The 25,568-nt window shown below is 41.8% G+C and overlaps 2 protein-coding genes across 12 annotated transcripts in view; both read right to left on the reverse strand.

Annotated features, from left to right (window-relative positions):
• Positions 1 to 990: 990 nt before the first annotated feature.
• uckl1b (uridine-cytidine kinase 1-like 1b) lies at positions 991 to 17,788 on the reverse strand. 6 transcript variants are annotated; one of them, XM_017415119.3, is made up of 15 exons: positions 17,677 to 17,788; positions 11,646 to 11,839; positions 10,424 to 10,530; positions 9,199 to 9,369; positions 8,840 to 8,911; positions 7,880 to 8,069; positions 7,618 to 7,679; positions 4,915 to 4,934; positions 4,103 to 4,201; positions 3,905 to 3,998; positions 3,444 to 3,506; positions 3,243 to 3,365; positions 2,659 to 2,766; positions 2,421 to 2,577; positions 991 to 2,308 (listed from the first exon to the last, which is right to left on the reverse strand). In XM_017415119.3, the coding sequence occupies exons 1-15, from the start codon at positions 17,748 to 17,750 to the stop codon at positions 2,229 to 2,231; spliced, it is 1,614 nt and encodes a 537-aa protein (XP_017270608.1). In that variant the 5' UTR covers positions 17,751 to 17,788; the 3' UTR covers positions 991 to 2,228. The 6 variants fall into 6 exon arrangements, with proteins under 6 accessions (XP_017270608.1, XP_017270609.1, XP_017270612.1 ...); XM_017415120.3 differs by lacking the exon at positions 4,915 to 4,934 and adding an exon at positions 5,983 to 5,999; XM_017415123.3 differs by lacking the exon at positions 17,677 to 17,788 and adding an exon at positions 15,055 to 15,436.
• Positions 17,789 to 18,346: 558 nt separating this feature from the next.
• The window catches only part of znf512b (zinc finger protein 512B), a 30,184-nt gene continuing 22,962 nt past the window's right edge, over positions 18,347 to 25,568 (reverse strand). For 3 of the 6 annotated variants that reach the window (XM_017415105.2, XM_017415110.3, XM_037976922.1), the window contains 7 exons: positions 25,162 to 25,260; positions 24,410 to 24,655; positions 23,979 to 24,320; positions 23,741 to 23,842; positions 23,506 to 23,568; positions 22,980 to 23,078; positions 18,347 to 22,182 (listed from right to left, as the gene is read on the reverse strand). In XM_017415105.2, coding sequence (XP_017270594.1) covers positions 21,835 to 22,182; positions 22,980 to 23,078; positions 23,506 to 23,568; positions 23,741 to 23,842; positions 23,979 to 24,320; positions 24,410 to 24,655; positions 25,162 to 25,260 — 1,299 coding nt within the window. In that variant the 3' untranslated portion in view covers positions 18,347 to 21,834. The remainder of the gene's footprint in view (positions 22,183 to 22,979; positions 23,079 to 23,505; positions 23,569 to 23,740; positions 23,843 to 23,978; positions 24,321 to 24,409; positions 24,656 to 25,161; positions 25,261 to 25,568) is intronic. The other 3 variants (XM_017415108.2, XM_017415107.2, XM_017415109.2) reach the window with 3 other exon arrangements.

Raw genomic sequence — 25,568 nt, forward strand, 5'->3', positions numbered from 1 at the left:
GGGGAGGGGGGGGGAGACGACCTTCACGAGGAGTCGAGGGACGAGAGGCAAGCAGCGACCTGGCGACGAGGCTGCTGAGGTGAGATGCAAAAGAAGCGCAGGTTGCTGAGTTATAACGGCCACTCCTGCTGCCTTCACTAATCTGTGACCTCATCGTGCTCTGAGCTACCAATGGGGATGCAACCAGCACACAGTGACACACACACACACCACCTTCCTGTTTGTCAGCGCCGGTGCTGAACTTTCCACTGACATCTTCATTCATACAAAGCCTGCGTGCTTCTTTCTCTATTCAAGGACGGTAAAAGATTAAAGTCAACGTTTGGCCCCGTTTCACTAAAAATGAGCAAATCTCACCGATGAGAAGCAAGATTTGTTTTGAACTTTGAGCAAGTTTGATTTGACTTTTGAGACAAAAAGCAGGCGCATGTTCCCCCCTGCAGACAATAAAACCTGTAAAATTCTTACTCTGCACCTATAAGCAGGTTTTTTTTGTTGTTGTTGGGGTTTTTTTTAAAGGCTGCTGCTGAGCTTCCTGGTATTTTTAGCTCTTGCATGTCTTTTCGCTGTCCTTCTCACACCTTCAGTCTCAGAAAAAAAAAAAACCCAAGTAAATAAGACGCTTCTCGTGCCCAACAGGGCCGGCGGTTTGCGATTGTCCCTCCACCTCGGGAGACGCGCGTCAGCCGTGCTTTCGTGTCGACAGCTGTCAGGCTGATAATTATGGAAAGTAATGGAAGATATCGAGGTTACTTTCCATGAGTAGAGGACAACCACAATATCCTTCCTGTTCACTCTCAGAGCTCAGGTAGTGTGTCTGTCTGCGTGGAAATTGTTGATACATTAAAAAAAAACACTTAAAGGGTTCATTGCAACGATCTGACAGATGATGAGAACTGGTCGAGCTGTAGTGTATAAAACATGACGTATGGTAATGAATGTAACTCAATAAGTCTGCTGTGTCTTAATTAAATATATATTTATTCATAATTTTTTTTTAAAAAGTGCAGACGGGTTTAAAACAAAGCAAATACAGTCAGTTGCTTACAGTAAACAAAGACAAAGTGTTGATAATGTGCCGATAAATAACATTTAACACATTCGATGTGATTTTTCCTTTGCCGTTTGAATGTCTCTAAAACTAAAACACTGAAAGGAACTCATAAAAAAAAACAAAACAATAATGTTACAATAACTTAACAAGTTGCCAGTGTTTTAAATACCCATGCAGCTGGATCTCGTGGAGTGCTGCTGAAAGCTTCAACGAACAGCTACCATCTTAACCAGATGAGCTCGTTCGTTTAAATATAGCTACCCAAAAGATTAAAAAAAATACAAAAAGTCGAGGCACTACTTGATCTGCAGCCATTTAAAGATCACAAGTCGGCACCACAACAAGCCCGACGAAAACGACCAAACCCACATTCTGCATGTAAAAAAAAAAAGAGGCACAAATTAGGACGTGTGTGAGACAGAAATAAACACTTCATCTGCATTTTCTTTTCAACAAAAACAAACAAACAGAAGAAAAACATGTCTGCTAACTGGTCGGATCGATCCATAAGTGAAAATATGTAAATGAAAACATTCAGCAGAAATATTCTCCACGAGTGGACACTTAAAGCTGTATAATGAAATATGGTTTTCAACACCCCTTCTCAGCTGGGTAGGTCAGCTTCCACAGAGAAGGAAAAGGGTGAACAAGAGCTAAAAAAAAAAAAAAAGAGACACCCACACGTTTTCCGATTGAATGGTCCTTCAGAAAGTGCTCGTGGCGATGGAAGTTGAGTAAGATGAGTTCATGTTCCGATTTTACTTTTCTAAAAGTAGCAGGGAAGGAGGCACGTTAAAAAAAAAAAAATCCTCTGAAACTTGACTTTTTTTCTCCTCTTAACAACACGTGCAAATTCACATTCAGTGTGTCGTCAGCAGTGCATGAAGGCAACGGAGTTCCAAAGAGATTGTCTCAATTTAGGCATAAAATTAAATATTTTATCTCTGTAACATACTGTACAAATAAAAAAAACATTCAGGTGCTTTAACTGCAAAGTTAAGTAATAACAGAATTTACAGTTCGGATTGTACAACAAGAACCCGTTCTGTTGTCTTTTCTCTTTCTTGAAGGATCCGTGACGCAGCCACACAGAGGCAAAGAAAATCAAAATAAATACTGTCATCATATTTTCCACAGAGGGGAGAGTCCTGAATCATTAAATGTCATTAAAGAATCAGTAACTGGGCTCATTTATGTCGTCATCGCTCCAGTCGGGGGGTGCATCTGTCCCAAAGTACCGATCTCCGAAGTTTCCTACAACACGAAAGAACAGAAATCATTTAATAAATTAATATATGAGGCTGTGCAGCAAAACTGTGAGGATAAATAAATAAGAAACTACGTTTTCCTCCTCAGCATCACTCACCGATGCCGGGTATGATGTGAAAGACGTCATTGACCTTCTTGTCCACGGCGGTGGTGATGATTTTGACCTGTGGGAAGGCGTAGGCGACCGAGTGGACGCCCATCTCCGCCATCAGCAGCGACACCAGCAGGATCTTGTCCTCCTGAACATCGTGGTCCTGAAACGAAAGCATCGAAATGAAGAGGCGGGGCTACGCGATGAACGCCGCTCACTGGTGGTGACGTTCAGGAGGCCGCACCAGCAGGACTCGGACAGCCATCATGGCGGCGGCGCCCGTGGACACGGTGCAGTCCATCAGAATCACGTGGTCTTCGCCGATGTCTTTGGGCAGGCGAAGGTAATGAAGCTAAAACAGACAAGATGAGAGTTAAAGCCAAAATGAACACACAGGAAGTGATGTGCAGCTGTGCTGAGTTTCCTCTGATGGAAGGTAAACTGATTTGTTGATAAAACAACAGAATCGTGACAAACTAGAGATGATCTTAGATTAACTTCATCAAATCAGTCAGCAGATCTACAAAAATGCAGCTAAAAGACTTTAAGCTTCACAACTAAGAGTCTCTACCAAAGGTTTTGAAACAGTGAAGGTCAGACTTTTTATCTCCCATTTTCAGAGAGAAATAAAAAGAAAATACAGCAAATTTTAAAATTTTCCTTTTTTGTTCCATTTGTACAAATACAGATGCATCAAGCACAAAGAGAAATTTGTTTTAAAACCTGACTCAAAGCTGTAACCACATAATAGTTTCCAAGATTTAGAAAGTTTCCCAGTTTAGGGAAATCCAGTTCTTGAACTTCTTCGTCTGCAGCTCGGCTCCGTACCTCTGGTTCTCCCGTGTCCTGGTTGGTCTGGATGAGGATCTTGCCAATGCGGACGTCCTTACAGACAGCCCTCAGAGCTGGCTCCATGGTCTCCCCGGCCCGCAGGATGGACACCCCCGTGATCTAAAAATGACAACCGGTCAATGCGGGCCTAATAAAGCGGGGTTAGACGCGCCACTTTTAGGCGGAGAAGTTTCTTACCCTCTTCCCGTGGAAAATCCTGCCTTCGTAATCCTCTCCCTGTGGCGTCTGGACAAAGTGGACCTGCGGTCGTGTCAGAAATGGAAACGGTGTGAGCTCAGAGCTGCATTCTGGACCATAAAAGGCAGACACATATACTGTGACCTGCTACCAAGCATTTTACACCGATGTGTGTGTTTGTGTGACGCACACTGCAGCTCAGAATTAAGGTATGAGAACTTTCCATTGTGGTGACATGGTAAGTTTCCGTGCTCGTGTCTCGGGTCATTACAGCATCTTTTACTAAATACAAGCAGCTTATCTTTATTTATTTATTTTACACCTTGTCCAAATTGCAATGCTGCATTTCTGTTTCTCTCTTTCTGTGTTGTTATAACTCATAATTTCTTAATTATTATTTTTTTTTTGCACACACACACTTCATGCTCTCCTATGAACTGATTGATTTCAGTATTTGGAACCTGTGAGGGGAGGAAGGAGAGCGCTCGCTCAATCAACAGACGCATCAGCCTCTTAGAGTAGAAGATGAACTCATCTCGGCTGGTTTCCTTGTTTCTAGACAAGAAGATCAGGAAAAAAAAAGAAAAAAGAGGTGGGGGTTACTTAGATGGAAACAGCTTTGCGTACAAATGCATCTCAGCCTCCTCCTCAGCTTGTACCTGATGATGGTGTGCATGCCCCTGACTTGGGGGGTGCTCTCCAGAACGCTGAGGGTTTGGGGGAGGGGTTGGGCCTGGTGTGCAGAAGCCAGGGCTGCCCTGTAACCACGGCAACAAATAGCAGCGCGGGGGTGGCAAAGGGTGAGAACGATAAAAAGAAGAAGAAAAAAAGAAAAAGAAAAAAGATGGACAGACGTGAATGCAACATGAATGAATACGAGTGCAATCATTGCTTATGCAGAAACGGTGCAGGTTCACACAGAGGCGTGCAAATACACTTGGAAAAACTCAGCTGCAAACACACACACGCAGAAAAAAATCACATGCAAAAAGGATAAATAAAAAGATTCTTTCTCTACAATAGTTGGAGCAAAGTTGAAAATGATGGTGTAGCCACTCGGACAGAATCCAAACCAGGGAGAAGACAGATGCAGAAAATTGCACAGCACACGGTGGACCGATGTTATCTGAGCGGAAATTCTGAACAGCAGAGACCAAGATCATGGAAAAGAAGACTACTAATCCAAACTAACAATTCTTACCAGACATACTGGAAGTAAAAGGTAAATCTAAAGACGAATATAATAAACTCCCAATGTTTGTTTTTCATGATAGGTCTCTCCATTTTTTTTTTACGAGTAAACATTAGTTCTGAGTACCTAGTTGGTTTGTCTCAGTCTTTAGGGAAACAAACACGCCGTTACAAAAACAAATCAGTGATGCAAACATGTCGACACGACAGTACGTACGATGTCAACAGGTTACAGATTAGCCAAATGCAAGAAAAGAAAAATCGTAGCAAAACTGCTCACATATCCCAGCGAAGTTTCCTCTAAGGGGTGAGGAGTGGGAGGATTGTTTTTTTTTTTTGGACAAAACACGACAATCACGACAGAGGGGACACGAAGAAGACAACAGATAAGAGAAGGAAAAAAAATGACAAGAGACACAACATCAGGTGGATGAACAGATGACGGTTCATAAGACAGTGTGAAGTGCGACAGCTGAGACTCGGTTATACCAAACACATGCAGAAACTTGTATAAATGTCTTTTTTTTTTTACAAATATGTATACTTTGTTGTCACTCGTTTGTAACAAGGCCTCAAGTAAAGCTGATTCTGATATCTGCGTGTACGTGTGGGCGGCGCACCAAAGCGACCGTGCTGCTGTCACTCTTTCACCATGTAGAGCAGTAAAGGTTGGTATTTCAGCTCACAGGCCCCAGCACATCCTGTGTCTAAAGAGAGACACCAAGCTCACTTCCTTTCTCTGTCTGTCTCATAAACTGTGGCCGACATTCAATGGAAAAAAAACTCGGTGCTTTGTAGTAGGGTATTGGAAACTTTCTCTGTGGCTGAGGTGTGTGATAATCAACAATAGCTGCAGCGAGAGCTTCCTCTCTGGCACTTTCTGTTCGACTCGCTCTCGCTCTCTTGCTCTCTCTCTCCTGTTGCCACTGAAAAGAGGGGTCAGTTACTCGACTCGTGGGTGTATTTTTAGACACAGGAGGCAGGAAGAGTGTGAGATGTCATTTCTATAAACCTTAAAGAGAGGGAAAACCAACACCTTAACAATGAGTGCTGGCTGCGCCACAAAACTTGCAAACTTTTCTCCAAACTCTGCTTTTCACGCGAACTCGCATTTAGTCAATGGTGGGTCTGGATTTCACAGGACTGCAGCGTATTCCTGCAGATGACCACGTTGAGTTGAAAAGACACAGCGGCGAGAGCATCGCGCTGTGTCGTGGCAGCCAGCAGAAAGAAAAGTGGGTTTCCCTCAGCTCCCTTTGGCTCTGATCGGAGGTAAAGAAGCTGAAGCAGCCGACGAACTGGGAAGATGTAGCGGAGAGAATGATAGACAGGATAAAGGCCACTCTACCTGACGCTGAGCTCGCGCTGTGAGCAACGGAGGGTGAGAGGGGGAGGGGGAGAGGGTGAGAGAGCAATCCATCAGCAGCATGTGTGACACTGTGTGTGTGTGTGTGAGACAACACGAGGCAAAAACTGCACTCACCACAGACAGACATGTGCCTCTGGTGAGTGCTTATTAGTGCAGGTGGTACGGCGAAACCAGAAGTTAGTTCAATGTGTTGCTTTTGTCTCGTGAATTACCTCGAGAATCATAGACTGTATATTTAATACAGAGGCGGCCACAGTTACAGCGACACGCCTGCCTGTTAAGTTTTCAAATCTGTCTTTTCTTGGCGTGAGCGGTAGATTAAAAAAAAAATAATGTGGAGGTGACCGAGCAGTCAGAAAGAAACCGACGTGCGCTGAACACGAGCGTGTCACATTTGCACAGGTAGCATTTGTGAGGATAAACGAAGATCTGCCTGGGTAAATAAAGGTTAATAATTTAAAGACCGGCTGGCAGGACGTTTATAATTGCCTGCCACCATGAAAGGGGGTAAATAATGCAATGATAATGTCTGTGTGAGTTTAATTTTATTTGTTGATCTGTTAACAAAATATCTCATGAAACACTGATAAACTTTAATTAAACTCAGAAAGTCATCATTGGATGTTCCTCTGCAACTAATTAACAATCCAATTCAAGATGGCCGCCCCAGCCAATCAACTTTAGCAGACAGAAAAGTGGCTTCAACTCAGCCGGTTTTACAGATGTTAAGGTAAAACTGGCTCAGAGGCATCCCCTACATTTACTCTGAGAGCCACTTTGTCCGTATGTCTTCCCTCAAGGAATACTAATTTCACTGACAAAATTAGTTTTACTTAATGGTTTCTAAATTTAAATGTTTTTTAAATTAAATTAAAAAAATATCAAATGAACTGACCACAATGAACCTTAAAGATTTGCCCAGATTTATGATGATAATTAGAATTCACAGAGCTAACAGCTTATTGCTCCTTCCTCTTGTATAAAAAGATCACCTCTGGCTTGAATTAAGTAAAATGCTAAAAGCCAAACGTAAAACTTATCCACATATTCCATATACAGTCTATGATTTTCACAAGAAAATCTCCAAAAGAAACTACACTGATACGAGTGAAAGCAAACAACAGAGGGTTAACAGTGTTAAAACTTGGTCTTCTTTTAAAACAGTTGAATAAATTTGAGCTGCATTAACTCATAAATAATCTTTTCAATAAGACACACTAATTACGTCACTCTGAGTGCACGTTTATATTCCAGGAGCTTGGCAGCTGTAAGAACCGGATAATTAATAATACAGCTGCAGCTGATTTAACGGCTCTGTTTATAGAAAAACCTTCTGCTAACAGATTACAGTTTTTGTGGTGACAGGACCAGAGGACGGTCACTGAACCTGCGCAGTGTCATTTCTGTCCACTAGAGGGAGCGACAATGCTGGCAGGCAAATTCTGAAGAGTGTAAATAAGTGTAATTTATCTAATAGGCGTAAAGAGTTGGAAGGCAGTAAAACATTAATGCCAAAAAAGAGGCAGAAAAAAACACTGTGAGTGCACTAAAACATACGTGGCACTGCAGTTAGTGTGTTTGGTGTTTATCTGCTACGAGCGTGACCTTTCTTACCTCCTCCAGCTGACTGTGAACATGCTGCACAATCAGATCGATGGCTACCATGTTGCCACCACCTGACAGGAGAAATGGAAAAACAGAAATAATATTGTAATATTACTGCGGTTAGACAGCAACAAAACATAACCTGAATAAATCCAGAACATGAATGTAGGAGGTTTACAGCTGTTTTTGTTTCTTTATCAGTGCTGGTATGTTATCATGAGTTGTAGTTATGTAACTCTGAACTTGTACGAGCGAATATGTTCGCACACACCGCGTGGTACCACAAGATCCGCCAGGCGCATGGTGGGTTCAATGTACTGCTCAAAAGCTGGCTTCACAAACTTGTTGTACTGTTTGATGACGCCCTCGATGTCGCGGCCTCTTTCTGTGATGTCCCTCCTCAAGCGGCGCACCAAACGGATGTCTGAGTCCGTTTCCACGAAGATCTTCATGTCCAGCAACTGATGGAAGACGAGAGACAGGAAGGAAACTTTATGTTGAAGTCACTAAAAAGCTGGCTAAATATAGCTCCGTGTTTGAAATAAACCCCTCTCTGTGGACGTATTTATAACTCGTGTCATTAGTATGAAACTTGGAGTTTATTTGTTTTAAACAATAAGAAATCTCAAAACATAAGTTGTAAAATAAATGCAAAAAATGGCTACATTTTAATTTAAATCATGATGTTGGAGCTCAAACTGTAACAGATTTTTTATTGTGAAAAATGTTTCCTTTTAGCTATAATGAAATAAAACATAACAGTATAGAAACTGCATTTTAAACAAACTAGCAGATGAAAATGTTGATAACTATTAAAAATATTCCTTTGTGTTTTTCTCTTACAGGACCTTAAAACATCACCTTTGTTACAATAAAGTTAGGAAACCAGAATTACAATATCTGTCAATCAATTTGAGGCAAATTAAGTAAAATAAAAGAACACAAATATATAATAAATGTACAATTTTTAACAGCTGAAAAATAAACCTTTTACTGCTCTTTCATGAGCAAACCATAAAATATTGACACCACTTTTTTTCCCTGACCTCATCAGTCCACATGTAAACATACAGGTTTAATTTCTTCTTTTGTTTACTTAAAAAAAATAAGTGTATAAACATTTAAACCACTTTAATGGTAAATAAAAATAAAAGGGATTTTTGCATAATAAAAACCTATTTAACCACAGCTGAACCCCCTGATGAGCAGATCATAAAATAAATAAATTTACCTTTAGGAGCTCTTTGTCTACAAAGGACATGATTCCTTCAAAGATGATAACACTGGCTCCGTATACAGTTTTCTGAAGTTAACACACAAGCAACATAACAGTAAAACGTCCAAACTAACAATGACTTAGTAAACACAGAATCGGTACACAAACTAGCAAATGGTAAAATACTAAAAAAGTCTGTTTAGTTTAATAAAAACCGACATGAATAAAAACAGTAATAACAGCAGACTAAACTAAACTGCCAGAGGAGGAGAATAAACCATCTTAGATGATTGTTGTGTGTGAATTAACCTACATCCAACCGCTTCACTTACAAACACAACTCTGCACGTCTGGGTGTGAGCGCTCACTCTTACCCAGTCCTTCTGCCGCCCGTGAGTTGTGAAGTCATACACTGGGATTTTCACGCTTTTGCCCTGCTTAAGTTTGCGCAGGGTGTGTGTCAGCAAATCGAAGTCGAAGGCATCAGGGTGGTCAAAGTTATAGTCGTTCCTGGCGGCCTGGATCTGCTCCTCCGGAGACAGAACCTGAGGGCAGTCACGTAAAACTAAATGATTATCTGAGCAAACTGCTTTGAATCATTATCTCTCCCCCTACACGGTCATTATATTACAAATCAAGCAACATTCGGTAAACGCGTTGCGGTACAGCAAATATACGCGCCTCGTTATGTGTGTCAGCTTGCGTCAAAACACATATTGCTGCTCGAGATCGGTTAAAGTTAGGGGACCTAAATTTAGGAGGGCACCGTGCTCCAGCGTGACGTCTGTACCGAGTGCTGTACGTGATCCCTCAGGGCGGCTGAGCATAAAAAAACCCCCAGAGCTGATATTTGACAGTTTATGAACACCTCCTTCAGAAGTGAGCTGATTACATACTTGGTATGACAAACTGGTGCTCTGTGTGGGCTGTGAGCTACGAACAAAAACAGGAAGGGAGACATCAAATGGCGTAAAAAAGACATCAACTGCAGAAAGAGTGAAAGTAAACGCTGATCCCTGGTAATGCAGCGAGTAAACCGGCTCTTATTGAAAGCAACGCTCGCTGGTAGATTTCTCTTATTCTGCAGGCTGTGACCCACCCCCCCAGCCCTTCAAAACCCCCACCCCGCTGTCAGATTTTGACAAGATTACACAACCAGAGTGGGTGGGGGTGTAGAGGGGTGAGAAAGATGGCTCTTGTTTCACGGCTCTCCAGCACTCTTTTATCTCCCCATGTGCAGCGCTTTTCATCCATTCAGTCTTCTTTTCTTCAACCCCTCCCCTCGAATTGAAAGTGCATTCTATTTTTGCTCTTTCCTTCTTTCCTCTGCGTTGAGTCTCACTCTTTTTATACCCGTCCTTAAGGCCAGCTAGAGAGTGGAGAGTTGGGGGGAGGGGGGTTGTAGCCCTGCACCCAGAAAAGATGTGTATGATTTTAATCTTCTGAATCTGAGTACACCTGGACCGGCGTAAACTATCCAAACTGAACAACCTACACCATCATTAAGCAGGTGTGAGACAGAATATAAATGTGCACACACTGTCAGTACATGCCACACACCCATACACACACACAGACACACACACTGCATGAGCATACCTTGTAAAAAGAGTCCATAGAAAGTAAAACAACCCAAGGAACATCCAAAGCTTCGATGATTTTCCGGGCTACAGTTGTTTTTCCTGAAGCGCTGCCACCACACAGACCTATGAGGGAAATCAAGACTTTAAGAAATATTAATTAATCAACTTCAAACAAACCTGTCCTTTATGCAAATATACATGCACTGGCTTGACGAGGTGGTCGGCTTTAGGCTGTTTTGTTCACACAAACAGGCAGAGAAAAACTCGGTGACGCTTGGTTTTTGTCACATTTCCAAGATAAGGCTCGTTAGATTTAAATGCTTTTTTGGTAACAAAATCAAAATGTAAACATTTCAATGTTTCAGGCTGTTGTTTTCAAAGGAATTGCAATCTAAATTGTCATCAAGGTTAGAAACCTAATGTGCAAATATTCTATTTAGCTTCAAAGTTTCAGTCGCCTCTCAAAGCTGCATCACCTCTAAAAGAACAAAACTAATGTTACAATCCTACCAGAAGAATTTTTTAATAACACAATAAGTAGATTACTATATTATTGTTTCCACCATTATAGTACATAAACAAAACAAACAGTTAAATGGCGATATAAAAGTTTTTTTTATTGTTTTTATGCTTCGTAGCTGTCATAATATTAACATCCTAATAGCCTTCTTATTTACAGCGCGTTTCTGAATCAAACCCACTGTCGCAGGAAAGTTAAAGGGCAGATCTATTTTCCAGGTTGTGAGACGCGGCGGCAGCTCTGCGTAGGAGTGTGCATTCACTTGCATGGCATACTTCCTGCCTTCCTCTCGTCGACATCCAGCTCCTTCTGGCCTGCGCCGTCTCGCAACATGCTAATTACTTCAGGTGTGAACGCCACGAAGAAAACTCTGCTTGTATTATCCGTTTATTTTTAGAAAATCGGATTTTTATAGAACAGATGCAAGTATTTTTTATAAAGATTGCTTTGCACTGTACAGATTGTTATGTTCAATAACAAAGGAGACTCACCACTGCCTCTGAGGAGGAAACTCAGGATCACTTCTTTTAGCTAAAGACACTTCTGATCAAATTATGGGAATAAAATCGAACCTTTACGACCTCAGGGTTTAATCTAATCGGGGCTGGCTTTTGTTTTAGGAAAACATCCTCTTAAATGGAACCTGACAGAGGAAGTCCACTTATTAACAGTAAACACGCATGCACGAGCCCAACTGTGCATCTGCTTGGTCTCATACCAATGACGAAGGCTTCTTTGGACTGAGCTCCATGCTCGTTGTACCAGGGGGGCCGCCCGGCCGTGTAGATGGTTCGTTTGGAGGTGCGCAGCAGCGGGGGCTCAGATTTACACTGGCTGGTGGTCCTTTTCCGGGGAGAAATCCCCATGCTGACACAGGGAAGGAGCCGGTCCAGTGATCCATCGCCGCCTCCGCTTTAAACACACAACGAACAAAAACATTACTCGTTTTAGGAAGCTAATTTCATTTCCTAGGCCGAAAAAGTAAAGCGCCGTTGTTTGGTGCTGTTCATCCTATCAGCTCCAATCAGTATGAAGCTTTACCTTGGGGTGAGTCAATGAAAACAAGTCACTAATGCCAGTAAAGTTGTCATTGCATAAATCCTTGCACAAAAGATTTGCCAACTGTTTTACGTCAGACGCCCTTCCCAGCTTCTGAAGCTGCAGTTTGAGTTTACTTTTCCAAATATATTATTGAGCAATTCTGAAATGTGACTCCTCACTCCACGGCAATGAAGCACTCAACAGAATCCGGTAAAAACCACGCGGAGGCCTGTTGGAAAATGTTGGAATCGGACAAGAATAGAAACTAGGAGAATAGGCGGAGAATAAACATATAAAAGTGAGTCTGTTGCTAAATGTGAAAGAAAAGAGAGAGAACGATCAAGACAGCTGTCAAGAATAATTATCGGGGCTCAAATAGGGGGGTGGAGGGTCATAAAGACCCCTTTTTACTCAACAAATGTGAGCGGAAATATGTACCAGTACATCAAAACTGTCATAGTTCTCCAACAAATATGGCTCTTCCATGAACATTGCCATTGATTCTAATCATTGATTATTTTCAGTCACTTCGGCTGTTTCAGTAGGTAAACAAACGAACATGGTAGTGGCAGACACATTAAACATCAATATGAGAAAAAACATTGTGTATGTACTTTATGATTTTATTTTTTTCCCAGTCTTGATGGTTTTGCAATGAGTACCTTTACTGCATGTTGGTATCAGAGAAGCAGCAGTGACATAAAAACAGTAAATGCTGAAATGTTGTCCCTCCTGTTACAGGTTAATGTTTAGTTTTTCCCCATCTTCAGTAAGTGAACTTTGTCCATTCTTGTAGAAAATAAGGGCTGCAGGTGACAAAGTACATACAGTAGTACAGCTGTAGCTGCTTTCTCGTGTTTGAACTATTATTCACAAGTCATTTGTGTTTCTGAACATGGGTTGACTGTTACAAAGTAAAAGACTAAAAGTCAGCCTTCAAAGAAACCACAGTCTCAGACCCTTAAGTTCTGAACGTGACTTCTCGCCTCGTTTATCAGGTCTCGAACTGATCGGATAACAACAACTCAATCGCTAATCAAACTGTCCAATCAGAGAACAGGTACGTTTTGCTGCTTCAGCTCCACTCAGGTCTGGTAAAAGATTCCTTTTCTCAAGTATTACTTAACTTTTATGACCTGCAGCGAAGTGGAAAGAAACAAAACCATCCAGTGTTCTTTAACAACCCCATGGCGGACAGCGGCCCTTCATGAATCCACCGCTTCGCCCTTCCAGTTAGGGAAACAGAAGCTAGCAGCACCTTCTGAATCGTGCAATCACTTGTGCCGCTGAATAAAATATATCATTGCAGTAAACAAGATCAAAACAAATGACAACAAGCCAATTCAAATCAGCATGAGGCACTTGAGCGAGAAAGCCACTGAGTGAATTTGCATAAACTTATTCCAACTAAACAAAGTGACCAGGCTTGGCTTTGCCACGACACGGCAGCAATACTGATTACTACGAGTGCCGTGGGACTGACTACAAACAGGCTCCATCTGCAGACATTAGTTCAGGCGTTTTTAGCTGCAGCAGCGGCGAGAAGGCGCTTTCACCTGGAAAAACACAGTGAAGCTGACTGAACAGAATCATTCACTGACAGGTTTCAGAGCGGCGACAAAAGCAGCTTCAGGGAGCTGGAGCGTTTCCAGAGCGAAACTTTTCTGCAAACCCGCTTCTCTGCTTTTAGATAGACCTGGTTAGCAAACTTAGAGCAGCTTAAGCCCACCCCCGAAGATGGAGTGATAACGTTGTGGCCTGTGTCTGTTCGCATGATCGTTTGTCCGCACCGGTGGACACATTTTAATGGAACTTTAAGAAAGTAATCATTGGACTGACGTCTATAACTGATTACCTATTAGAGTCAACCCAATTCAAGATGGCCACTACAGCTAATCAACCTTAGCCGGCACAAAAAAGGTTTGAACTTAGTGAATTTTATAGACGCTGAGTTTAAATTTGGTGTGATAGTTGCTAACTCTAATCCAACAGATAACAAATCATGCCAGATATTGCAATATATGTTGTTTTTAATGTTTGGCTAAAACTAATACAAGTCCGTCATTTCTTAACACAAGATGTCCTTAGTTTAAAGCTCTGACTTGAAAGGCAGGGGGTGATATGCATTCCTTCATGGAAAGTTAGGCCTTAAATTACAGTCATAAACAGAAGTAGTAACTGCACTTTTAGCATTTAAAACATACAAAAAAAGAAACACAAATACTCTAACCAGCTATCGCTTCCTAGAAACACTTACTGCAGTATCTGAGACATCCACACCTCACCAAAAGAGGACTGTAAAAAACCTGAGGCCATACCGACAGAAGACCGTGTACGAGAGATTTCCTAGACTTGTTGTCGTCCCGGCCTCCGAGTCTTTACGTGGACGATAAACCTCCTCAACGCCGGGAGGTCAGGGGCGAAGCAAACGAGAACGAGCGAAGACTTATCTTATCACACCTGGGTTCACCTGGGCTCGTGCAGAGGCGGGGAGGAGACTGAGACGCAGCTTGATCCAAACGGGTTATCAGTTAAAACCAAACCAGGGTGTCGTAAGAGATTAAGCCTGGTGGACTGTGCTGAATCATGCCCTTGTTTTGGGTTTGAACTAAAAAAAAAAAAACACACTGCTCCTGGACATCAACTATGAATGGACCTTTGAGAGAAAATAATAAAACAAAAGAGCTGACAGGAGGTCAGAGTGCAGGGTACATGAGAAAACTCTTAGGAGCAGACGTGTGAACAAACTAAGCTCCAATCATACTCTTAATGTTTAATTTTTTATCGTCTCTAAATAATAACTTCAAATCCACCCAAACTGAACATTTACCTAAAGCAAACCACGTCTGTTTCTCATTGCATCTTGCAGTAATTCGTATTATGATGTATTCACGTGATTCTCCTGTTTGTCAGGGTAAAAAAAAAACACTAATAAAGCCTTCCATGCAAAAGTTTAAATTCAGTTCATCAACAACAGCCTCAAAGGCATTTTTTAAAAAAAAGGAAAAAACTTGAAACTCCAAACCAGTGCCTGCTACTCCCAAACATCGCATTAAAACATAAACAAATAAAAAAAATACACTTACCTGCCATCAGAGCTTAAAGTCCAACAGCCAGATATTCTAGCTCCTGAGTAAGCTGGTAGGCAGTTCATAACTGAAGAAAAATATGTCAGACTTCCAGTGTGTGTACTCCTCAAGTTAAGTGTTTTAATCCTACACCACTGCCAACAGGTACATGAACTATTTGTTTTATACACCAGAGCAATAAGACCTTTAACAACTCCACCCTCTGTTGCTGAGCATCCAGAGAGACACCGAGGCTGGGAACTACAGAGGGATGTCAACTTTGGTGAGGAAACGAAACTTAAACCATCTGTTTAGCTTTCAGTCTCCCATTTTCTCAAAAGGAGGAAGGGTGAGGAGCGTGCAGCTCGGTGGAGAAACGACTCGGCGTGAAACTGCAGTGCAGCTTTTCCCTCCTATTTCCCTGCTCCTCCCCTCGGCTGTCCAGCCAACAAACCTAAGAGGATCACCTACCCTCCAGATTATGTTCATTAGTTTGTATTAATAGCATCAGGTTAGAGCCAAACCTCTCCACATATCCCACACACACACACGTTTGTTTTTGACAGTCTGTGTCGCAATATGTGGCTGGGGGGGACCAGAAGAGAGCGACAGAGACCCAAAGAACTTAAAAAAAAAAAAAGACAAGAGTGGGGAGGAATAGACAAACAGAGAGCTATTATTCTCCTCTGATGTTGACTGGATACACAAAGGAGACACCTCGGGCTGTGTTGAGGAGGGAGAAATGAAGAGGAGGGGGAGAGGACGACAGCGGGGAAGGGCAGGGAGGACGCAATGTGCTTGTACCCTGCAGAGACTCACCACGTCTCTGCCTTCCACCAAGTCTGGAGATGTCAGCGCCATAGCAAACACACACACACAGAGCGAGGTCTCCTCCCTCTCTTCACTCACACGGACGACGGGGAAAATAAACAGCATGATGAAACCCGACACTGCTGCTCGATCAGCTGAAATGCTGAAGAACAGCTCGGGGCAATATGCAGATCCAGCCACACCCTGACACTCCTCCTGGGCCACAACTTGTGTAAACAAGCAAAAGAAATCCTAATTCTTCAAGTTTAGAAGAGACTGATCGCCTTTTTTTTTCCTTCTTCTTTCCAGAGAGTGCAAAACAAACTCCAAATCTCTGCAAGCACTAACCACATTACTTTAAAGCAACATGTTCAGCAGTTCGTCATGTCTTCCTCTTTCAAACCCAAACGAAACGAGGGAACTCCTCTGACCCTGGTTCTGGGATTGTCGCTGCAACTCTTAAGTGTAGTTCAGAGACAGCTGCAACACAAGACGGCCGCGCTGAAATGGGAAGCTGGAGCTGGCTGCTATGCCGAACATCCAGGCACCTCTCTATGGCCACTGAGGCGCACGGCACAGAGTCCGAACGCTGGAACGCACATTAGGAGAAATATAAATAAACATATGAAACGTGTCACGCCACGTGGAAAACAAAACCACAGATCTTGGCTTCCTTTGGCTCATATAAACTCATCAGGGAGCTTATCAAGAGGTCAAAAATATAACATGTGGCTGGGAAATAAGTAACACTCGTACATTAGGTTGTTCTCTCTAAACTCTTATGTTTCTGTGTATAACTGAGTAAATTTTACAGATACTGAGCTGTAATTTGGTGTGGTTGTAGCAGAGAGTCATCCTCAACACATACTCTGAGCGCCAACTCATCATGCAGGAATCACGCTTAATGTCATGTAAGATTTGACCAAAACGGCGATGACTTCATCTCTTCTCAGTATATAAGTTTAAAGCTCTGGCATGAAAGGCAGAGGGCGATATGCATTCCTTTAGGAAAGTCTAGGGCTTTAATTTATTGTTTTTTCTTTTTCTGGTAAAGTCGCTCAGGAAAAGAGTTGCATGTTTTTGTTGAATCGTGCTTCTCTGCTTCAGCTGCACAGCGTCAACAAGGTGCTCCCGTGTCAAACTATCCCATGAGTCTGACGTTCCTGTTCGTGGTCTTCAGGAACGCGAAGAAGTCGAGGGGAAATTTAACAAGGCAGGCTGGTGCAGCAGCGCCCTCTCCTGGTTCAGCTCGGTGCCAGGCCTCTTCAGCAGGGTGGGATGCAGAGCTCGGCCTGTTCTGCGGCTTCTGACACGTGCACATCTATTTTATTAAATTATTAGTCGCCTAAATTAAATGTCCTTTCGGTAACCTGTTATATGACTTGTTGTCATTACTCCTGCTGAAGGGTCTTTTGTAAACGCATGGCTATCTTATCCCTGAACTACTTCCTCCTTGTGCTTATTATCAGTTTACCCGCTCTCTAAACATGTTTCACGTTTTAAAGTACGTGTGCTTATTACCAATAGTTGTTTTTGTCCTGTCTCCTGGTTGCCAATAAAGTTATGTACGGATGCCACCTCGTGTCAAACAAAACCTGAGTGAGTTTGTATAGCATCTATAATAAACTAGTGATTTTACAATAGTCCCCTGGTCGCTTGAACGAGTATGTCACTTTAAAACGAGGCGGTTCACGAGTGGTCGCTTTCCCGTAAAGATGCTCAGCTACCGGTCAGAAAATTTCTAAATAAAGAGACAATACCTTGTCATATAAATCTATAATAGTCTCCCCTCGGTAGTACAAGAAAACTCTCGGGCTAAAGTGGTTATACCTGTTGGAAACAGAGCAAGTTTTCTCGTCGTTGTCCATCTTAGCGAGCTTTTCTTCCACGCTAACGGCAGACATTGCCACTCTGTTGACAATCAGGTTTGAGAGAGTCGAGTCAGCACCGAGGCATCATGGGACATGTATGCGTTTCGTTCCTCGCCTCGTGAGAAGGCCGAACGGAACGGAGCCGCGAACGGACTTCAAGTCCCACAATGCAGCGGGTCAACTTTACAGTTGAAAGCGTGTACAGTACGGTATGAAAATGAGACTGGGCCTTTTTCCCAAATCTGGCAATGGGCTGACGTTGAATAAACCACGTGCAGCTCCTTAAACGGACTAATGTGACTTAGTTGTTACTTTTATTATACATAATTATAACAACTAAGTCACACTAGTCCGTTTAAGTAGCTAGACGGGGTTTAATAGGTTTACTCCTCCAAGAAAAAAGTATATCTATGCATATAAATTTGTTTTTCTTCTTAAAGGAGTAAATGTAATCATCTAAATGGTTCAATCTGTAGCTGAATAAATATTTGGAGTGGCTTATAGTGAATAAAAAAAATCCAGAACCACTGATTAAGGACAAATGCTTTCAGATTAAAATGTCTAAATTTCAATTTCAATTTGCAGACAAGATTTGTGACATTGTTAAAAACTAAAATGAACACCACGCGTTTAGTCAACAAACTTTTATTAATTAGTTGAGGGATACTAATGCACAAGTAATACAACAAGTTTGGGAGAAAAATTGTAACAGTTCAGACAAAGGAGGTGGTAATTCCTCCAGCAGTGTTAGGTACTATACAGCTTCATTTCAGATATGGAACTCTTTAATACATAATTAGTCTCATTTTATTTGTTACCTATGTGTCATAAACAGTTATGAGCTGCAATATCATCCCATAAAACTGTCAAATGTTTCGTCACAGCGGCCCCACAACAGGGCCGAATGCCAGTTTCTGCTTTTCAAGTAGGTAGCATACAAAACGAACCACTGTTGTCCAAATAAAAAGGGTAAACTTCAGGAGCCGTCTAAGGGGATTTCTAAGGATAAACCTTGATTTTGGATATAACATTGCTGACAAAGGGAAGACACTTGAGCCTCCTTGTTTCCCCAGGTACAAAAGTCACACCACATACAGTCCAGGTAACTAGAAAGCTCCAACAACACTCCTATTTCAAGCCTATTTTATGTTATAGTAAGTGCACTAATACAGAAACAAACACACATACATATGCCTTGTTGCCCCATATTCAATAGATAATAATAAAATGACTCTCTCGACGTGTTTGCCATCGTGTACTGAAAAAAACAAAAAAAAAAACAATTTATGTGCATCATTAAAATGGATAAAATAACAGTGTGCGCCAACACATAGGCCTACAAGGTTCTTTGTGGTCTACAAATGTTTGTTTGTTTGTTTTTTTCACTTTTTTTTCTCCTTTTTGCTTAGATTTATATTATGTAAAAAGAATTTTCAAAGCAAAACAAAAGTAAGGGGAGAGAAAACAGCCATACAGCTCGGAGACACATCAATATCAAAATATTAGCAAGCCAACAAAATCTGCTAAATATGGTGTATTGCTGTACTTTCTAAACATGTTGCAGTTTGCTCACACTGCGGGATACATGTGTTTTCCACGTCATAGGAAGACAAATAGTAAAGGGTGTGATGAAATATAAAATACTCAGTTAAAAGCAGTGCTAAACTAGCATATTGCAACACCAAAGCTTGTCGGGTAAACACAGTCAACGTGATGTCGTTTATGAAACAGGAAACAAGCAGCTGACGAACCGAATGTGTGCCACGGCGCAGCGCTCGACGTGAGCACTGCCTTTTTCTGACATCCAGTCATTACAAAGGTGCTGTTTAAAACATACACACACACACACACACCCGCGCGCACGCATACTCACACAGTCCAGACAACTCGTATTAAAAACATCCACAGACCAGTCAGTGCTTCTCCTGCTCTCCATCTGAACCTTGATATCCGATAAAAGGTCCACCCCACTCACAGAAAAACAAACAAAAAAACGAATAAACTCCATTGTCTGATTGGTAATGGAGGAACTCAGACTCCGATTTTCCACACTGTGAAAAGTTACAGCGCCGGGCTGAAACCACCTGGCGTCCATTTCAGCGCCCCGCCGACACAAGCACTCCATTCTCAACGACGACTCTGACATTGTGGCGCAGACGACTCCCAAGTTGCCAGCGAGAAGGTCACAGCTGGACGGATTAGCAGACTGAAGCGAGTTGTATCAGGTCATTAAGGTAAAGTGGCGAGTAAAAGCACCCTTATTATCTCACCAAAATATACTCACGTCACAATTTTATTCAAAACTATCAGATTGCTATCTAGGTAATACGCACAGTAGAATATAAAATAGATTCACAATCTGTCTGGTTTTTTTTTTTCTTCCTCTTTTAAAGCAAGCAAGTCATTATTTTATAGACATAAACTGCACATACAAATCAACTTATTATGGAGATCCCATTAGCTGAAGCTTTCTAATAGAGCTGTGGACTCAAGTATCTACTTTAAACACGTTAAAGTGAAAATATTCTCTCATCTTAAGTAGTTTATTATTTTTTTTCTCTGTAACAAATCTGAAGCTCATCTAACATAAGTGGTGGAGCAATTTTAAACGTCTTCGAGACCAGTTATGGCTTTCCGGGGTTAATTATAATCATACAGTCACGTTCGAATCTTTACCAAAAAAAAAAAAAGCTGTTTTCCAACAACTTCTACATGAGAGGGCAACATTCCTGCTCCTGTACCAGACAGCCACTAGGTTAGATTGAATAATCCTAGAGTGCAAAAAGACAAGAGAGGAGCAAGAAGGGTAAAGGGTTAAAGTGCAAGGCAATAACTTTAAGCTTCCAGAAATTTATCTATATACATTATCTTCTGAGAATCTAAACTCCATTTCTTCTTCTTCTTCTGTTAAATAAAAGATTATTTTCCTCGACCTTTCTATAAAAAGATATCTTTTTTTTTTTAATTCTCTCCTCAGCTTAAATTCAAGGTAAAGCAGAAGCCAAAGTGTGACCTCCTTTAAAATAGTGACATTTTTAATCATTTGATTGTGCTGCAATGGTGCAACAGCCTTCACACAAAATTCTTCCTTCTGTCAAATATTTAGCTTTGCCAGACATATTCTATAATGCTTCAACATCTTTTTCATTTGTTTTTTAAAATCAGTCTCACTTAAATATTAATGTAACCAACTTATATCTTACAGATGAAAGTCTCAACCAAACCCTCCTCCCTCTTTTTGGACTACATATCAAACTTCAGTGTAAAGGAACTGTGGAAATAATGTTTTAAACACGTTCCCCTGGCTGTTAAAGCGGACACCTTCCATCGCTGTGTTTGAAACTAGTATCACTGAAAGGACAGCAGTGGGAGAAATGTGGAACGTGGTTAACAACTGACCGACAATTAGCTTATGATCATCTGCATACCAAAACAAAACAACAACACACACACACACAAAAAAGAAGTGAATGAAAAGAAAACAATAAAAGTTCGAACGACATTGCACTACAACACATTCTCCAATGTTCTTGACTGCTTGCGAGGCAGCTGGATGGGTCGGGCTTAAAAATGACAGATGGCATCATTGCTTTGAGTATATAGATATATAGATATAGATACTGCTTATGTACACCGTACAGTATATCTGTGGAAAAAAAACAAAAACATGAGAAAACACGAGCTAATATTAAATGACTTCACCATGCTAATAAAACTTCTTAAACATCTTTGAATGTTGCTGAGGAAACTCCTCTGTTTAGCTGGGATACTACTGCTGCTTAAAAAAAACTTATCTGTGTTAGTCTGGTGTTGATCTCCGATTACTACGGACTACACTGCTGCGAGCAGAAACTGAAACGTGTGCCTTTAAAAGGAGACGAGTGCGATGGAGAAATAAAAACACTACTGTTGATGTTACGGTGTATACCAGTGCACACATGAGCTCTACAGGGGATCAGACCAAGAGTTAAAGAATGTCTTCGAGCTTTTCGCTTCTTGGCTGATTCTTTCTTCTCAGTGTCAGGTTCTTTGTTTTTAGTTAGAAGGGTCTTTTAGCTCCCCGGCAAATCGTTTACAGTTAGCTTCCTCTCTGGCACCAGGGTGAATAAAAGCAGTGCTACTCTGGCAGAGAGATTCTCTTGGGTTTGCTTCGTCTGGTGGCGGAGGGGACAGGCTGTCTGTTCTGGACCGGACTGTCACTGTCCGTCGGATCAGAAATCGAGGCCGGGGGCTGTGCTGAGCCCGAGGGAGGGGTCACGGTTGGTGGGGCTGAGTTCTGTGCGGTGGCGAGGGCTTCTGGTTTTGTCTGAAGAGGCTCGTCCACCAGGGGGCGCTCTTTAGGCTTGCGGCCCCTCTTCTTACCGGTGGTGGCACCGTTCCTCACCTCAGCTTTAATCCCGTCGTTGTCCAGGACTTTACTCTTGTTACCAGAGACCATCTGACTTGTTGCTGCACGAAACCAGTTCTGATAAAAACGAAACAAAAGCAAAAAGTCTTCGATCAAATCAAGATCCAAGCAAGACAGACAGATACATCCAAACAGATACGTTAAAGGCATTATTTCTCTCTTAAAATAATCTGTACTTGTATTTGAAATAGAGTTCATCAGAAAAAAACTTTTTATCTCAAATGTTAACATTGCAGGAACAAGACATTCTAATGGATTTCTGTAAACTGAGCATGCAACAGTGTGCTACACTGACACTGAGTGGGAGTTTTGGAATCTGAAAAAAATCTGCACACATTTATCAACAGAACTAATGTCTTCTTTGCACAACACAGACGTGGTGTTTCAAAGTTCAGAGTTAAAAAAGAATATTTTCCTAGTTCTTCAAGAACACTTTGTGGCTTTCTGCTTGTTGGGATTTTGTTGGACGTACACAGACGAGCCTATTTTTGATTAATTCTACAAACTTTACCTAAATTCATATAGAGTCAGTACCTTAACCACTGTCATCTCTGTATATGTGAGGAAAGACAAACACCTCCAGGACCCAAAACAGGACAGCACATATTCAACAGAGACCAGAAAAGTAGCTTAAGCGCTGCACTAAATCAGAAAGTCCAAGAGTTTGTGCAGCACTAATATTGAAAAATAAATCCTATTAGGTTTGAACAAAAATCAAATGGGATCAGGATGCTCATGCAGGGATTCTGCTGCCATGATTGGCTACTGTCAGAACAACGGAAAACACATGTTGTCTGAAACATCGAGGCCTGGTTAACGTCAGGTTGTGAAGTTTCTCCCTGATGGTGACCCACCTGTGAGTGTGTCTTACTGATGTGATACTTAACACCACTCTCTGAGTTAAACTCCTTCTGACAGATCAGACACGTGTACTTCCCCATTTCACCTCCGCCCTGCAAAACACAGAGCACGATGGTATAAATCCACATAAAACACATAAATCAGATTTTAAAATATAGAAGCTCAGTTACAGAAATTTGTTTTAAATCAAACATATGCAGATACTTCTATTTACAAACATATTTGATCTTGAAAAGTGAATTTTCACTCACTTACTTTACTTAATGTTTTTCTTTTGCTTTGTATTGTATTGCTTAATTTTCTATTGCATCAATACAATACTGGATAGTTTCAAGGAAAAAACAAACAAACTTCACAGTCATTAAAATTTGACTGACAAATAACTTCAGGTCCAAAATCTGTTTCATTTCAGTCTGTGTATATTTTTTTTTATCAGTAATACTATATCATTAACGATAAGTAGATGTAATCAGGTTGATGGATTTGCTGTAAATATAGGTTTATTTATTTATTTATTACCTGGCTGCAGTTGGCAAGGTGAGCTTTTAATCCGGACACGCTGGAATAAACAGCTTCACAATTCTGGGATAAAGTGAAATAAACAGCAAGCAATCAGACTAAGTCCGTTCATATTTCTGTGGATCCCTACTACGGTTGTAAACTTTCTGCTCAATGTAAATTCAAATTTATGAACCATTTTATTTTATGTATGTTTTGTATACAGTAATGTGCTGAACTCAGAGTTTGCTCTCACTGTGTTTGTGCAGCAGATGAAGCCTTTCTCCTTGACTTGGTTTTTCCAAGTCTCTAGTAGCTCTGGACTGAAGTTGGGGAGGCCAGGACGAGTGTAGTTTAACTGCACAAAAGAAAGACTTTATTCACAACCTTAGCAACGTTACAGGTCGTCTTGTTACTGTGTAATTTACATCGTCTTGCAGCTCTAAATACAGAATGCTTTGAACCTTTTCACTGCACCGACTCTGTGTCCTCACCCTCTTGCTGTCAGGCACCAGGTCGTCCTTGATGCGTCGCTTGGTGCCCCAGTCTTTGGCCAGCTCGTCCTCTGCGATCTCCTGCAGGTGGAACACTGCCACCTGAGCCGACTGCCGCCTCACTCGGCCACTGGGGGTCCTTTCAAAGTCCTCTTGGCTCTTTAGTTGTGCTGCTTTCTCCCTCTCCTGCTCTCTCTCCCTTTCCTTGTCCAGCTCCTTCTCTTTGGACTGGCTGGACGGTGTCTTTTCCTGCCAATCCCTCCTCTCAGGTGGGTTTTGCTCCTTCCTCTTGCCTCCTGGTGCAGACTCCTCAGAAACCGCCTTAAAAGAACAGCAGGAGATCTTAGAGAGTAAAAAATGAAAATAAAAGTTGGATAAGTAAAACCTAGCACAACATGCTTCTAAACTGCATCTCCTGATAACATACTTACCCTGTCCTTGCCGGTGTTGTTGTTGGTGTCAGTGACGTTGTCCTTGTAGTTGTTGGTGGCTGTGGTGGCGGTGATGGCCGGGGGGTGTTCGGTGCGTACGTGGTAGTCTCGGCCTGCCTTGGAGCGGTAGCTTTTTCCACAGTGCTGGCACAGAAACACAGGCTGCTCATCGTCAGAAAAGTCTCTTCCACAACGCTGCTGGTGATACTGGTAGCCTATCAGACTGGAAAAATGGGCTGAACAGCCCTGTGTATATGTGTGTGTGCATGTTTGCACACAGAATGGTTTGTAAGATGGTTTGACAACAGTGACAGAGATGAGACAGAATGTAAGCCGAGTTAGTCGAATAAAGTTTAATGGAACAATATTTTCTGGTTGATGATGTAAAGATGTACATTTTTTTAGTGTGCAAACATGTCACAATAATTTAAAAAAAAAATCTATTTTCCACAGCTGTTTTTCTGTCTACCCTTTGCTTTTCAGTGTGTATTGGAGACAGTGAGTAGATGTGATTTTGGGCAACACGTCAAGAACAAGGAGTAAAGAATAAAAAGAAGAAAGGTAAGAGGTTGTCATAAAATAGGAGTCGGAGGAAAAAGGTAAAAAAAAAAACGTAACTAGCCGATGCGAAGAGAGAGGTAAATGTAAAAAGCAAGTTAACAAAATGCAAATGAAGGACGCTGGAAAGCAAAAGTAGCAAAGAATGAAAGACAGGAAAAGAGAAAATGACAGGGGAAGAAATAAGCACATACCTCACTAGGACACTTGATTCGCCCCATCTGTTTGAGCACTCGGCGCAGCCGTTCTCTCTCCTTGTGTTCGTTGCCTGTCTGGCCTTCGCTCCCTGAGGGCTGAGGGGGGAACAAACGCACCGTCGCATAAGCGCCTTCTACAATAACACCACCCTGCTCCTGTGCAGCTTTTTTTTTTTTAAAGGCAATAAAAATGTGTTTTCTATCTCTCGCGTTCACATTGTGCCAGGATCATTAAATGATTTCACGGTGAGGCTCTTACTCAAGGCGTGTTTATCACAACTGTCAAACTCGGGTTTTCACTTGAGTGTCGCCTGGTGCCAAACCCAGCCGAGACCAGAACAACAGATGGTGGAGCGGCCGAGGAGGAGAAAGAAGTGCAAGGCACAGGAGACAGTATGGACTTA

The sequence above is a fragment of the Kryptolebias marmoratus genome, linkage group LG8, assembly GCF_001649575.2.
Source record: "Kryptolebias marmoratus isolate JLee-2015 linkage group LG8, ASM164957v2, whole genome shotgun sequence".
Classification (NCBI taxonomy): domain Eukaryota; kingdom Metazoa; phylum Chordata; class Actinopteri; order Cyprinodontiformes; family Rivulidae; genus Kryptolebias; species Kryptolebias marmoratus.